This window comes from Pieris brassicae, chromosome Z (genome assembly GCF_905147105.1).
Source record: "Pieris brassicae chromosome Z, ilPieBrab1.1, whole genome shotgun sequence".
Classification (NCBI taxonomy): Eukaryota; Metazoa; Arthropoda; class Insecta; order Lepidoptera; family Pieridae; genus Pieris; species Pieris brassicae.
In genome coordinates this window covers 493,384-509,978 of record NC_059680.1, presented here as the reverse complement: position 1 = coordinate 509,978, position 16,595 = coordinate 493,384, and the positions used below count along the sequence as shown (strand labels likewise).

Genomic DNA, 16,595 nt, shown 5'->3' with positions numbered 1-16,595 from the left:
AACGCAGTCCTACTACTGTAAAAAAGTGAGATCCATGTAACACCAAGTTAAATTCAGCCACTTAAGGGACCTTTTTGTTTTAAGTTGTTACGTAAATAACCTAAAGACTCATAGTGACCATATCAATATTAAACACAATGGTACTCTTGAAGCTTCTACAGTCGGAGCCCAAGATGCGGGGGGATTTACTCGAGCGACATAGAGACTTAATGAGTTGCGAAGCTGAGAAAAAATAAATAATGTATACCTTTTCATCGGTGGGGGGAGCGACTAGGACTTACTCGAGCGCGACAGATATTGACAGCATCCATGCCCTACGTATTTGCAATAATGTACGTACGTTAATCTAATTGTTTGCATATTGGTGGTCGTACGTAAGGGTTGATAATAAGAAAAACTAAATTTTATCGAGCGCGTTAGTCTTTCTAAGGGAATGTTGGTCAACTTAAAAAAAGGTATCATAGCTAATAATTTGATGATTCTCGCTCGAGAATTTCTGATGACTGTTTTTACTAATCTCATCTAAACACTATGAGAGATTATTATAAAAGATTCCTATCATATCTCCAAGCAGGCACTTAATAGGAAAACTCGCAAGGAAAGCGGCAGAGTGGCCGCCCCAAGAAAACCTGTCATCGTGCAGATTAGGCTCAAGAGCCATGGAGACTCACTGTACACGCCATCTCCCCTATAGGACATAGTCAAGAATATTGAAAATAAAATATTTACTAGGTTATAGGAGAAACAGCAGAATTGTTGTATTGTTTATTGTAAAAACAAAATCGAAACTGCATTAAAACTAATCAAAAGTCAAAATAGTACAGTAGAAAAGTAAAATCATTACATATACCAAAAAAGTATTCAACACTTTATATGGAGGTATGGAGATAGACTAGATTAAACCCCTTAAAAGACTGTCCAAATCACAACGTATTTGTTATTATAAGTTGACTTGTCATTATTAAATATTCTTACTGCAACCAGGAATAATCAAATGCTCTGTATTGGTTCCTTTAGTAACTGGAATATCAACTTGAACAGCCACTGCTTCTAATTTCGGTATACCTCGAATTGTCCTATTATTATCATTTTCCTTCTGAATACAATCATAACATTTGCATTTATCTTTCATACAATAACACTGCGCTTTGGATTTACTGCTGTTTTTCAAAATACTTGATTTTTTACTACTCTTGGAGGACTGGGTACATGAATCGGCAAAGCGAACGTGGTCAATTTTTCGCGTTTCGTTTATTTTTGGTAAATTTACACCAAATGCATAATTTTCATTTATTGTTATAAAATCAGTGTAGGCATCTGTTCCATTTATTTCTGCTTTTAAAAATCCAATCATTTCCTTTTCTATTTCCTTTTGTGTGTCTTTGCCGGGAATCGTTGATAATATATGTATGTTTTTAGCTAAAACGGTCATAAGTTTATATTGTAATACATCATTCGTATTACACTTAAGTGGTAGAGTTTTGAACCAATCCTTAAATTGGTTTCTTGTGATAATCGCTTGTGCTTCATAAGTAATACTTTCTCCATGTACGCCTATTCTGTCGAATATATCAAATACTTTATCATGAATGTAATCTACTTCAGTTGGCTTTTCTGTTACATTTCTAACATTATTTATAATCACTGTCAAGGAGTCCTTAATTTGTTCTCTATATATGTATGCTTTAAATGGATCCTTCTTTTCAAATTTGGTAAGTAAAATTAAATTATCCAGAATATTCATAAGCAAAAGATCTTGATCTTTGGACGTTATACCTAAATCTCTATACATCACTTCTAGATATGTTATCCTATAAATACAACTTCTCTGCTCTTTACAAACACATTGAAACATGGTTCTAGCGTGTGCTGATAGCGTTTTCGTCCAACCATCTTTTAAATCAAGCTTTAATACCTCGGATTTGATAGATTCTACAAAAGTCCGTTCGAATATAGTCTCAAAATCTTGACTATTTGTTTTTGGGTCTGATATAAGGGAGTAATAAACTTTCCACACTACATTAACAACGTTTTGGGTTAATTTGGTAATCAAATTCTCAGTTAACGGTAAACCCTTTAAGAGATCTCGGCAATGATTTCGAAAGACACCATTGTAATGTTTATAAATGAATTGTATAGGCATAAATTCGTACACGTATTTCCTATTAATTGAACTCGCGACGCATGTTTCATAATAATCGAAAGAGTTGTTTATATTTAAATCGTTAAAGGTTTGACTGTAGCCTTCAATTTTATTGCACTGCCTTTTAGGAGTTTTGGCAAAATTAACTATACTTATTGAAGCTTGACGATATGATTGTAATGCATCTGTATTGGATATTTCTAACGATTTTTTTAGTTCCACAATATTTGAACAAGAATTGGCATTCATAATTTTGACAAGAACTTTATGCTGACATTGTAATATATTGTTCAGGAGAATATTCGCGTTTTTCAATACTTCTGCTTTGTTATGACCAAGCATTTTATTAATCCAAATCAAAATTAGATATTTAAGAAATTCGGTTTCAGCTTTCGGTGACACCCTTCGTGGATGATTCTGTAAAAACCTGCACCTCGCTTGTACTGCGTTAGATAACTCTTTAGCGGCCATTATTAGATATTCTTTCTCTTTAAGCTTTGGTACTTCCGGTTGGAAGCTTTCTAACCATTTGACAATTAGTTCTGTGAGACTGTTTTGTAATTCAGAATCGTCAAACAAATCGTGATCCTTTATCAATATTGTATCTGAACGACAGGCTCTTAGTATGGTCCTAACCCACTTTGGAGTTTCTGAGTACTCATTAACCACAGTATTTAGGCGGTAAATAATGAGTTCTGTGTAATTATTCGCCTCCCGCTGATTCATGTTACCATCACTCCTTAATATGTCAAACACATTATGTTTTAAATTTCGCTTTTCAATGTTTACATTGTCCAATGTATTTTTAATCGTGTCTAACACCTTCAGTTTTAAAATGTCGCATTGCGATTTCTTACAAAAATGGCATTTATCAAAAATATCGGTTACCTCCTTGTCAATCAACTGTAGTATTTTTTGGTTTTTTGTAACATGTAACTTTTCTTGTGATACATTCAATATCTCTCTATCTATAAAATCATCTTTGGCGTCAACTAGAAGTTGAATGAACTTATTGACTTCTTTTGTTAAAAAATTACTCTTGTCATGAAAGTCGACATTTATTGGTATATCAGACAAGGCATTTAATATATTATTTTTCAAAGCAACAATAGGTATCTTATTAACCTTATCCATTTCTCGAAGCAACACTTTTGTCGAGTGATGTATCATTTTATTTTTATCCAATTTACGATCCAAATACACGTCTTTCAAAGGCAGAGTTGTTACCCAAGACTCAGCTAACGATTTTAAATTATATTTTCCTACATGAACGTGAAATACTTGGAAATCCCTTTTGATAGGAACATTTAAATTCTTCATAACTTCGATGATGTGGTCTACAGAGAATTGTTTCTCTTCGATTGTCAATTCACTTTCATCGAGTATGTTACATATATGTTTTCTCAACTCTGCTTCACCGTTCGGCATATTGAGCTTCTGTATTATTTTTAAAAGCCTTTCATTCCAAAGCTTTCTCTTAATTTCATCGTGAAATATGTCATGAATAAATCTTAACATGTTTCGTCTTTCAGGGTTCGTATGTGGGTTATTGTTATTATCACTGTTAACTATATTATTAACACTGGTGGTATGTTTAAAATCTAGCTTATTCCTGGCTGTACGCAGTACGCATGCAGCGTAGTTGGCGATCTAAAATTAAAAAAATGTATACATTTTTGTAAAACATAACATTCATGATTATTATATCTGGTATACTTACAATTGGAGTTGGTTTAGGACGGGACTCACTAAGAGTTAAAACTGAAAAGGAATAAAAAAACATTAATCATTTTAAATATTTAAAAGAATATTTAAGTGTAGATATTTTATTTACGAACAAAAACAAGTACAAAATAAACAGGCCACAGACGTAAAACAAAAAACAGACTGAATATAGAATAATAATATAAAAGTGTCTTCAATTCATATAAAATTAAGTGACGATACAAAAAAACATTAATCAATTTAATAGAAACAAGGACAAGGAAACATAAAAGGGAAACAGGACACATCATTTAGATCCTCAAAACGAAAACGCTTGCGTAGAAAGCGTTCGATACACCTACATTGAAGTTCATCGAAATTGATACATCGCTTTCCGCTTTTAGTATTTGTAGCAACGGTCCTCTGCCTACCGTCTTGACTTAACTCGACATCACCAACTTCGAAACTTGCTACTTTTGCGTAAATAGTTTGACATTCGGACGCTATTAGATTCTCATTTTTTGCATCTTCTTTAATACCTGGACTAGGGTTGTCTTCTTTAAAAACGATTCCTCGGGATGAACTGAGGAAATTCCTTTGTCTTCCCATTTCCGCAGATTTCTTATCTGATTGCGCACGGCCCTTACAGCAGTCTGGAGTAGCAGGTTGTATGTTTATTTGTGGAATCTGGTCGTTTTGTATAGTTTTATCCTCTTTGAGGCTCGAGCTTTTAGGTCTCGACGCTGCAAATTCTCTATACGAGTCGTTTTGAGAATCTCTCAAGGAAGAACTCAAAGGTTTTCGATTAGTAAACGCGTCATAGTTAACAGATTCATCGTTCAAGTGTTCATGTTCGAACCTCAAAAACTTATCATAACTAGAACTCGGAGGAGCGCTTCGACAAAACTCTTTAAAATCTCCAGGATCATCTAGAGTAGACTGATCAATTTTTTTTATTCGATTAACCAGTTCATCCACCATAAAATCTTTATTGAACATCTCATCTCTATGTATTGGAGTTTTGTCTATGAAATTCGAAATTAGATTCCGCAAAACATTCTCACGCATATCGGCAGATACTGTAGTTCTTATTTCTCCGATTCGCTTAGCTAAGTTGTCAGTTTGTTTCTTCCATTGCAATTTTTCCACTGGGTTGTTAAAGTCTCTGAATATAGGTAAGTCGTTGAACCAGCGTTCCACTTCAGATTCCATTAAAATATTGTCAACTTCTTCATTGACTGTGTTATCTCCTGGTATCGGGACTTGTTGTAGTGAATTAACGATATTTGATACAATTACTGCGTAATTAATATTAGTTTGTCCGTGATGGACTCGTTTTATATCGTCTATCAATAGTTTCGCTTGCTGGAGTAGCCTCTTTCTGTAAACTTCTGACTTGGCAACATCATCGTCCCTAAATTTTGTTTGTAAAATGAAAAGTTCAACTATTCTCATTACTTCCAATTCTTCACGAGCCATTTCGGAACTATCCAATCCAACACTAAGACCAGCTTCTTGCAGACAAAAATCGACATTATGCTGAAGTTGTTGACGATAATTTTTAGCTGTTTCAGCACGAATACGTTCTATCGTCTCCGTCGTTTTATCGATGAGTTCCAACTTAAGTAGATTTTTCTTAGACAAAAGCTCTTGCGACTGTGGAAGACAGTTTAATAACTCTTCAATTTCATCATCTAGAAGATCTTCCAAATAAAATCTGTTTCCAACAATAGACGGATCACATTTCAACTTTGTTATGGCTTTCCAGAGACCGTTGTTAATTCCCAATCTTGCCTTTTCCGCTAATGCAGCTTCTTCAGGTGTTGACGTTTGAATAGGTATCTTTAGTACCCACTCCCTCACAAACTGCTCATAGTCATTGTTTATCCTATCTATCTTTGACATTAAATTATTCGGGATATGAGGTGCTTCTATACTTGCAGTTTTAATATTGGCATTCGTCCTGGTAGCGTTGATTTCATTTCTGTATGGTTCTATAGTTTGCATTGAGCACGATTCTTCCGGACAAGCGAGGGATTTATTTGTTTGGGTGTGACTAAATCTCGATGTCGGTATGGGAATATTTTGAATCCTCCTCATTAAATCTGGGGCATGTTCACTTGGACGTAACGTGTCTTCATTTGCAAGTTTATTTATCCATTTGAAGATTTGATATTTCAAGTACTCCAACTCATTTTCCGAAGTCGAAGGATTCATTTCTAAATACTTATGTCTATCTATAATATCTCCTGCTAAATCGTTGACTACCACTTGTCTGAATCCCCTTTCATTAATCCGTGGTAATATTGCTTCTATCGAGGTTAGCCATTCATTGATTTGTTCACAAAGGTGTTTAGTGTATTCTTCTAGTGAATCTGACTGGGTTTTATTACGTGTCACCAAACTAGGCATTACAACCAATCCCGGTCTAGTTTTCTCTGTATTAATAAATGTTTCTTTGAGATGTCTAACCAAAACTTGTGCAAATCGCGTTGCTTGAAGTTCCGAAAATCCGTGATCAACAAGTGTAGCAATAACATCTTGTTTGAACGACTCGTCATCGCTTGAATGAAGATTATCCATAAATACGATTAATATATCTAATAACTCTTCTTCTAATGCAAGCAATGTATACCGACCAAGCATTAAACCCACTCTATTGACAAATGTCTCAACTTCTAACACCAAGAAACTTCGTAATTCACTTTCCGTTGGCGGAATATATCTTTTCTTCATTATAGGGAAATCATACAAGCTATTCAAACTGCTTCGTACATTTCTGCGTAAATTTTTAATTTTATCTATAAGTATATCCGCCAATTTACTGAAAAACGTTAGTTTATTTCCCTTGAAATCTACCGGATATTCATTCAGAAGTTCAATAACATCATTTTTAATTTTCTCTCTTCTATTATGATCTGGTAAGCTACTTGACGTCTTCTTCAACCGTTCGAATAAATCATAAAAAATATATTCCTTGTCTATCTGTCTTCCGAAGTAATCAATTGGTTTTAAAGGAATAATACTGAGCCAATCATCTAAAACTTCAGCAAAATCTTCATCAATTGTTTTAGTTACTTCTGTATAGAAAATGTTACTTAAATTTGGTCTATAATTCTTAAACTTTTTATATCCGATTCTTTTATGAAAATCATCTCTCCTAAGTTCTTCGTCTGATAGACTCCTTTTAATGCGATTTATATTAAATGGTTTTGTTTGAATGTGTTTTGAGTATTCTTGATTACCTTCTGGGTCGTCTGACTTGGATGGCGTTTGTGATATCGCTATCTGTAAAGAGAATTTAACATTTATCCAATTTCATTCACGCTCTTGTAAGCAAATTTTTAAAAGCGTATTATACGATTTTAGGTACATGTTTTGCAGATAGGAACTATGTTAGTTCTATATATTCACAAAATTCGAAGTGATCATCAGGGCGAAAACTAAGACCACTGACGCGAGCGCCTTACAGATAAAATGCTGGGAATGGGCAGGCCATATTGCAATGTGCACAAATTAAATATAGACCGCCACAGCCACCTGATAGAGGGACAATCAAGGAAAAAGAAATATGGGAAGGCCGCAAAAGCGATGGGCTAATGATATCGTTAAGGTTTATGGGGAGAAATATTGTTTTTTGTGTTTCGTGTGTAATTTTTATTTCATTTATTGTCTATAAGGTAAGGATTGTTTTTTGTTGTATGTTTATACTCACATTTCTTTGAGATGGTTTTTTGGTTGGCAAAGTGGTTACTTCACGGGAGACCATTTGTACCGCGGCTAAAATATAAAACAATAACAGTGACATCATCCATTTAAAACATTTTTCTTGTCCATTGAATTAATTATAACCACTGGCGCTACAACCCTGAATGGTATCAGGCTGTATCTGCTTCTTTAGACAAGTATGCAATCAGCCTTGTGCTTGTCTCATGTCACTTGTGTATATGATGTCTGTTTGTGCACATAGCAATCAAATCATTGGTACACAGACAGGACCTAATTTTTTATTATAGAACAGGGGGCAAACAGGCAGGAGGCTCATCTGATGATAAGTGGTACCCCGCTACGCTCTTTGAAAGACCCTAAGCCGAATTCTACAAAGTGGTGGTCTCCAAAAATTGCCCTTACATGCTCAGTTGAGGAACGATTATCCGTCCGTATTAGATGTCCGATTATCAGAAAACATCCTCTGAACTCACTATAATTTAGCTATTCTCTATCAATCTATTAGTTTTCGATAATTCTCTACACATACAAAATATATCAAAATACGACAAATTTTTCACCTTGTATTTCCATATTCACAGAATTTCGAGTCTGAAAAAAAAATTAAAAAAAAATTAAGAGCCCGTTGGAATCATCAAAGTGAATATGGAAATTTAAATAATAAATACGAAAATTTAAAGAAAATAACTAGTTTTCCAAATACAGTGGTACCTCGATATGCGAGTGTTTTGAGATGAGAGCAACATTTGGAGGAATCACACACTACACTAACAGTTTCTCCCACGTCAGACCTCAGTCTGTTGTTTTCAAAGCATTTATGACAAGTTGGTTTTTAGTTTTTTTACAAAACATCACATTTAACTTTAGTCAGAAGATGATGCTATGACGAATTAAAACATGCAATCCGCTTGACCGTATTCAAAGAAGAGCGATTGGAATCGTCAACGACCAGTCAGTTTCCGTGCGGCTTGATCCCTTGGCGTTGCGTAGAGATGTGGGGTCACTCTGCATTTTCTACCACATTTACTATGGAGAGTGTTCAGAGCAGCCGAGTTTCATTATCAAACAGAATGCAAAATACCATCTGTATCACCTAGACGTCGGTCGTCATCGAGCGTTATTTAAGGCAATTTTTGCCACTATGTGGAACCAGCTGTCCACTAAACTATTTCCGAACCAATTCCACTTAGGGTCTTTCAAAAAAGGAGGAGGGGCCTTAGGAGCCTTCTGGCAATGTGAGTGTCCGTAGGCGCCGGTATTACTTAAGTTCGGGTGAGCCACCCACAAAAAATCATTTTCTTACTACCCCCTAACTGAGATGGTGTTTTGGGCGCTGGAACGGATTTATTTCAATGGGGAACATTTCTTTGAGATACGAGCAAAGTGACGGAAGGAATTTACCGTCGAGATACCACTGTACAGTAAAAAGTAAAGGTACCTTTGTGTTTTTTCTTTCCGGGGTAGTGTCACGTTTTGGAATCAATCTTTCTGGATAATTCTGAAAAACAATAATTTTCCAAAACATATTAGCTACATTAGAAAATCAATCGATTCCGCGTTAGATTATAATATTTATTTTTATTTAAAGGCCGGAAATACATATCGCAGCCTCGATTAATATTTGCCGAGTTTTTGTGTCTGAGTGAAAATGAACTCTATACATTCTCAGTCACATTTTTGGGTTACGCGAGAGATTCGAAGAGATTAGAAGCCATTAATAACAAAAATATATAATAACGATAACAATGATAGTAATAAATCTATTACAATTAATGAAATTATGTAATAATCTTAGTAGTAATAAGATAAAATGAAATATCTGTATTCATGTCTATGATAATAAAAGCCTTTTGTTAAACCTTATCTAATTTTATTTTATTAAACCAATCTCTCTAAAGTTGCATATAATATCATTTTTTAATCATTTTTTGAAAAATAAGGTCGTAAATAAGTTTCACTTCTTACCTGTGTACACTAGTACACGCAAACGTTTTCTTTAATGTGTGCTGGAACTGGACGTCGTTTGGTCCTGTGAGGTGGTGCCTATTGTACAATATATTGTGCCTATCCAGGAGATGCGTATTGACAATTTAAAACACGTAACGTCTATGTCGACGCAAAAAGTCGACGGCGTGTGTCACGCTTTGAAGGCAGATCACCTTCTTTCCTATAAGACGAATGAATTCCTAAACGACCAAGACTCACATGCGATCGTATCCCTTCTCTTACAGCTTTGGTAACTTCTCTTAAATATCTGATATCATGGCTTCTACAAAATGTATTTCTTCGCCACGACTCCTCTCGTCTACCATCTCTTGTTGGCGACTCTTCTGGGCTGGAAATAGTTTTCCACGTCCTATTATCTCGTATAACTAAGAACCAGACCAGTGAAGTATTTCAGAACCAATTAGACTCTGGCTTTGAGGGTCCATGGGTGGTTGGTATTTCTAAATCAATTCGACTTAGGTTCCTTCAAAGAGCGTAATAATTCTTAGAATGGCGAGCTCTCTGGCATTGAGAGTGACCACGGGCGATACACTTAACATCAGCTGAGCCTCCTGACTGTTTGCTCCGTTATATAAATATATTACAATGCCCCAATTTAAGTATGATGCCTAAGACATTCAGGTCTTGTATGGGCAAGTAGTAGATGTGGTGGTGTGAAAGTTAGGATGTGTGCTTATAATGCAGGCTGCTGCTCTGAATATTCTTAATACTCCTTAAGCATCAGATAGCTTAAACAAGCCGAATGCTTATATTAAAAACACTTTAACATACACACATACCGTCTTCTAAGATTAATTTCAGGATCGGGTACTAGTTTCCGTCGAGATTCCAAATTGATGTTTTGACTGTCCGACTCAACGGTGCGCGTTGGTGATGACGATTTGGATTTGATACCTGGATAAAGATATTGTTTTTTTATAATAAATATATATATCATAAACACCGCAAATAAACTGAGAAGTTTTAAACCATATTCTCTTATATATTAGAGTCAAATTGTATTATATTTGGAAGTTCAGAAGAGACTAACACATGGAATGGTACAGTGGGAAAAAAAACCTGGCAAAGTGCAGGTTGAATAGCAGCAAAAGATTAGAAAATAGAAGATAAAATGAAAGAATTTGGAGGCCTCTGTGTCGGAGGTCGTGTATTAAAAAATATAATACCATATACCTGATGCAACCCAAATTATATATTTTTACTGTACTTGCTAGTTTTTTTATTTATTCTATTTTATAGTTGGATACATGAACATGGTGTGTCCAGTGCATTACAACAATGAGGATGTCAAACACGCTAATTATGATGATTTTTTAACTGGAGCTGCTTACCACTTCTATTCTGTGCAAAAGAAACTAATCGCTCCAAAATCTCTGAAGACCTCTCGGGGGACATACTTGGATATTTCCGAAGTGAACTGGCGAAGGAGTCCGGCTGCACCGAGGGACGAGATGCGAAAACTGAACCTGGAAACGAATTTTGTGTATTTTAGGTCTGGGTCTTAGGTTTCTGTATCCATTTCATGATCACTTATTATATGACAAGTAGGTGATCAGCCTCCTGTGCCTGACACACGCTGTCGTATTCGGTCTAAGACATGCCGGTTTCCTCGCGATGTTGTCCGTCACCGTTCGAGCGGATGTTAAGTGCGCACAAGAAAGAAAGTCCGTTGGTGCACAGCCGGGGATTGAACCTACCAGCTCAGGGATGAGAGTGAAGTGAACACGCTAAACTATGGAGGCTGCTCGATTATATAAATTAATTATAATAATAATTTCAAATGTTAGTATTTACTGCTAAATGTTAGTAGTAACATGTAGGTCGCCTGTGAAAATGAACTCCTGTTAGCCTCTGCCAATCCTTTCTAGATGACTCTTTGCCAATAGCTCTTTTCCTGTTATCTCTCATTAAGTCAAGTCGTCAGCCCATCTTCCTTAGACTACCCACTCTATTCTTGGTGATCCCTCCCTTATGTTGTCTTTAATGTCTTTTTGTTGTCATGGTATCGTTTTACATAACCAGCCCATTGCCATGTAAGTTTAAAGCTTGTGATAGGGTATCAGTTGCCGACGCAAGCAAGCATTGTAAACAACCTCACCCTAGCTCTTCAAATCAAGATGAATTGCCAAATGTCAGCATGGTCCTTGCTGTGCCAAAGTCCGTTCCACATCATTTATGGCCATATCTTATCATTTATGGGCCGTGTTCAACGGCTGATTGCGTGGTGGGATGTGGAGGCTACAGTGTTACCGTATCCTGCCTCGAGTAATTGCTACTGGCGCCGTGGATTTTTAGTGGGTATGGATAGCAGTGAGACCCATATTACCTTGTACCACGGAGGCAGTCATGACGCAGGAGGGAACGCGTAACGCATTTTCCCACGGAAAAAAGGCCTTCGGTTGCTACAGTTTTTGACTTTCTATATCATCTTTGTCAATGCGCACCAATACATCTATCCTGACCTGACTCCGCATACAAACTCACCTATCTACCATATGCCGACGAATCGTGTCTTATTTCGGCCATTCAATGCGCAGAGGCGAGAGCGAGAACTTGGAGGTACTTGGTTGGTAACATAGAAGGCAAAAGATCACATTCCTTCGTTCAGCAACCAGATGGACCAATCAAGTGAAAGACTCCTCCTCAAAACTAGACATGTCATAAGAGAGGCGCTGGAAACCGGTGGAAAAAGATTGTCCTCTAAAGATGCTTCCTTGCACACCGCAACGTTCAGAGATCTTCTTTCTATTTGATATACTCGTTTACGATAATTTAATAAAAACATTAAGAAAGATACCTTTACAACAAAGTCCATCAAAACTTACCTTTATCAGGCCAACTCATCCCGCCCCTAAATGTGGTTGACTTCTTCGCGTGGTACTTCTCTCCACTGCCGTTACCACCAATCTCAAAATTTCCTTGACCTGAAATTAAAAGGGATTAAAAGTTCTCATAACCGACGAACATGGTGAATATCATCAGTGTATGAGGAGAGGTCAGAACCGTAGCAAGTGGAGATCCATCTTTGCCTATTCCCTTTTGGGAAAAAGGCGTGAACATACAAATTATAACAGCCTTTCGCTCTTTCTTGCCCTCATGACCAAACCATGCCAAAAGTTTTCTATCGTGTCTTCTCTTGTATAATCTTTGTCTAGTTCCAGTTTGTGTGTACCAACTCACTTTTCAGCTCTTCGCAAGGTGTCCTGTCTATCATGACTTATCCTAGTGGATAGAGGACGTTGCAAAATAAGTTAACTACCTTTTGCTTATACGTATACCGTGGGGCAAACGGGCAGAAGACTGAGCCGATGTTAAGTGATATGGCCGCCCATGGACACTCAATGCTAGAGGGCTCACAAGTACCGGCGTTTTAAGAATTGGTACCAAAACTTGACTGCGCTTAGCTGCAAATTGAGAACGCAGTACGTGCGTACCGCTTCCACTGGAAGACAATATTTATTTAAATATGTGTTGTTGAAAATGATTTAATTACCTGGACATAATTCAGCTCGTTGTGGTGGGAACTCTGTCACCTCTATCTGAGGCGACGTTGGGTTCACATGGCAATGCGTCATCTAAAAATTTTACAATAATTAATAAGATTTCAAAATGCAATAAAAAACTATGTATATATTGATACTGTGTGTATTATGTATTAAATATTAAATATTTTATTATATTTTCATATTTTTTCGACCTTATTGGGTTTGTATTAAATTTGCCACATCACGGCTCTACCTTAAAACATCTCAACATTTTTTTCGACATATTTTCATCACCACATATTTGCAAAAATGTGGTGGTTCATGATCTTTAAGCCAATGTAATTCTCTGGGATCCACTGGGAACTGAGACAATATCATCATGCATGTAATATTATCAGTTAATTTATTTTTTTAAGGGGTCCAAAGCCATGTGGCTCAAATTTAATTTAATTGTAAATTCTATGTATATATTCTGCAGCTCTATCGTAGTGACTGTTAAGGTACAAAAATTATGTGGGAAAAAATAAGTTATGTACCCTGTACGTGCTGGCATATCTGCCATCAGTGGCTTGGGCACAGTTATCACTACGAACTGCGTCATGACACTGCGCTGATGTTTGTCGCGTCTCATTGGTGGCTAAAATGATTTAAAAATATATTAGATATTTCATTCCTAGTTACAAATTGGATTAGTGCCAGGAATCCTCTCCCATCTCTCTCAACCTAAAGGGACCAGTCTAACCAGATAAATATGACCCATGCTCTGTGCTCTAAAGACAAAACAATGACAAAGACATTAAGGTTGGAGGTGTTTCTCCACCAACCTTCCTGTATATTGGTGACCCCGCAGAAGAACTTATGTATACCAGGAAGTACGACGTCTCAACTTCCTTCAGCATCAATTAACAGCAACAAATCATAGCCAGCCAGCACCTTCGGCTACATGAACCCTGTCCACTACTATACGTCAAGCATGATCAGAACTCTCAGCCAATGCAGATCACTACAGAATCCTGGCCCATTGGAGCAACATGCAGAATAATGACGATTACAATCTAACTCCCGACCTCCGCTGGGGTCTTCAGTCCAGTCAGGTGTTGTTGAGGACTGGTCGAGGATCCTTTAAATTGGAGGGAGACCATCTTTCCTCAAAAATTCAGTCATGAATTATGTATTATCGACATGTTAACTATAAAATTAATCGCTAAAAAACAATCGGCGATACAACCTTCAAGGGTTGGGCTGTATTACCTAAGAGGCAAGTAGGTGATCAGCCATAAGGTTTCCTCACGATGTATTCCTTCACCATACGAGTGTTAAATGTGCACAGAGTCCACTGGTGCCACTTCCTACGAAGTCCAAATTCATATAAGTTTTTTTATAGAATAGAAACAGGCAGGAGGCTGACCTGATGTTAAGTGATACCGCCCATGGACACTCATGGAATTCTTAAAGGATCCTTATTGGCAATTAGACTAAGAATATATATTAAATTGAGTAACCTTCGGGTTGCAGAGTGTATTGTCGGCATCCGTCAAGCAACGTTACTGTCAGGCCGGAGTTACCCAGTCCTCGTACAACGGCCACCATTCCGTCACTGTCCATTTCAGCTCTGGGGAAGGGGGATGTACTGACAAGACAAAAGTGTTCATTATACTAGATGTGGTCTGCGTTTTGAACGATGTTCTATATCCTAAGCTTTCGGTAAATAGACTTTTAAATGTAAACTATTTGTAGATCTTCTATAAAACTAAAAAAATTGCTGTATTGTCAATAGTTTTCGGAGCATATAGGAATCTTTTTCATTTGGGTTACACTATCGTAATTTCAAACGCGAACTTTTTTAAAATACATAGACATAGTGAAAGGATTTTTTTCAAATCCTGTAGATTTGGATAATTTCACATTAGGAGTACACTCACTTTTCACATTATAATATTTATGTAACTTGAAGTGTACGATATAGTACACTACGACAATAATTTACTAGAATTTTAGGTTAAATAAAATGGACCCCATTGAAACAACAATATATTTGGCATAGCAGTCATCACTGGGCTGCCAAATGGAAGGCATGAGACACGGAAAACGACCCTCGCTAGATCAACAAACTTTGACGCAATAGATTTTCAAAACTAGTTTTGAAGGGAGACGTCGTCGTCGTCAAATCGTTGTACATTCGCAATGAATCTCCTTTTGCGGGCCTTCCTCCGACATCTTTATTTGCGCCGGATATGCTTCTTTTTACAGTGATACAAAAGTAAGATTTTATTTACCACATTAATTTAAATCATCTTCACTAGAAGAATCTGACAGTGAAATTCGCAAAAACATGCTAGAAGATGCTACGAAGAGCTGCCCAATACTGGTGCTCAGCTCCCCGCTCGCATAAAGACGCACAACCTCGCTGGATGGAGCGAGAACTAGGCAGAAAGTGAACAAAGTAGTCGTTCATTTCTCGCTTCCCGCTCCGCCTAGTTGACCTCGTTGTCAGTTGACGGTGAAGTAAATTATTTTAAAAACTCTTTCTTAGTGGAAGGCAAAGGCTTCCTATTATTCAAGCTTATACTATTATTCGAACTCCGTTCCGCCGGTCAATATTTCTCGCTTAACACTTACGCAGTGGAAGACGGGCATTAAGCTACTCCAAGTCAAAGTCTAGATTGGATGTAATTCTTAATAGGTAAGTAGGTGATCAGCCTTTGCCTCATTGGCACTAATTCCGGTATTACGATGTATTTGTTTAATGCTATTGCTATTGCCTGATTGGGTCTAATGCAGTTATGACGATGTTTACCTTACACGAGCCAGTGGCGTTCTTTCCATGTGAAAGAATGCATGAATTGATATTATTAAAGAATATTTATATTGTTAATGCCAAATTGACTTACTGTCATCTTCATAATACGGGAGATGGAGTAGCAGGAATCAGGCCGGTATGCAGCCAGCCAGTTGACAGTGTTAGGTTCAGGCCTGGGAAAGTTTAATATATGATGATTGAAGCAAGTGAGTTCCATGGCCTTCAACATTATATTATATATAAATTTACTTACATTTCCCACGGAAAATTTTATTCACACAAAAATTCCTTTTAACAACAAATTTTTATCTGTCAAAGTGTTTGATTATAGAAACTCTTTTCTTGAATATCGTTCTATCACAATCAAGAAAAGTAAATCAGTCGACAGAGATTTAACTATAACTCTGTGGAAGAGCAGAGGCTTCAGCGTGCGACTCTCATCCCAGAGGTCTTAGGTTGGTTGTGCACCAATGGACTCTGTGCGCATTTAACATTCGATCTTCGACTTAGACCCAGTCAAGCTTCCTTCACGTTTTCTTCGCCGGCGAATGTTAAATGCGCACAGAGTCCATTGGTCACGACGGCGTGTGTCAGGCACACTGATTACTTATTTGCCCATTAGATTGACAAATGAACATGGAACCGATACATAAATCTTAGTCCATTCTTTAAGTACATACAAACATTTGAACACTTTGCTTGCAACCCTATAGAATTCGCTTTTCCC

The 16,595-nt window shown here is 36.9% G+C and overlaps 1 protein-coding gene across 5 annotated transcripts; it reads right to left on the bottom strand.

Annotated features, from left to right (window-relative positions):
- Positions 1-810: 810 nt before the first annotated feature.
- On the bottom strand, positions 811-16,192 carry LOC123718742. Of its 5 annotated transcripts, XM_045675508.1 has the most exons (15): positions 16,122-16,192; positions 15,960-16,041; positions 14,571-14,698; positions 13,605-13,705; positions 13,077-13,158; positions 12,409-12,507; positions 10,915-11,049; positions 10,363-10,477; positions 9,782-9,911; positions 9,015-9,074; positions 8,137-8,167; positions 7,563-7,627; positions 7,093-7,135; positions 3,864-3,904; positions 811-3,793 (listed from the first exon to the last, which is right to left on the bottom strand). In XM_045675508.1, the coding sequence occupies exons 3-15, from the start codon at positions 14,671-14,673 to the stop codon at positions 962-964; spliced, it is 3,837 nt and encodes a 1,278-aa protein (XP_045531464.1). In that variant the 5' UTR covers positions 14,674-14,698; positions 15,960-16,041; positions 16,122-16,192; the 3' UTR covers positions 811-961. The 5 variants fall into 5 exon arrangements, 4 of the variants coding, with proteins under 4 accessions (XP_045531464.1, XP_045531463.1, XP_045531465.1 ...); XR_006755065.1 differs by lacking the exons at positions 811-3,793; positions 8,137-8,167 and having other exon boundaries at positions 3,886-3,904; XM_045675507.1 differs by lacking the exons at positions 811-3,793; positions 3,864-3,904 and having other exon boundaries at positions 4,008-7,135.
- Between the last annotated feature and the right edge of the window lie 403 nt (positions 16,193-16,595).

Bases quoted from the DNA above. Each gene is read 5' to 3' on its own strand.
- LOC123718742 (XM_045675507.1), bottom strand. From the start codon at position 14,673: ATGGACAGTGACGGAATGGTGGCCGTTGTACGAGGACTGGGTAACTCC. The intron at 10,478-10,914 runs GTAAGCAGCTCC...ATCTTTATCCAG, and splicing joins TTTTGCACAGAATAGAAGTG to GTATCAAATCCAAATCGTCA. The intron at 9,075-9,781 runs GTGAGTCTTGGT...ATTGTTTTTCAG, and splicing joins GAGAAGGGATACGATCGCAT to AATTATCCAGAAAGATTGAT.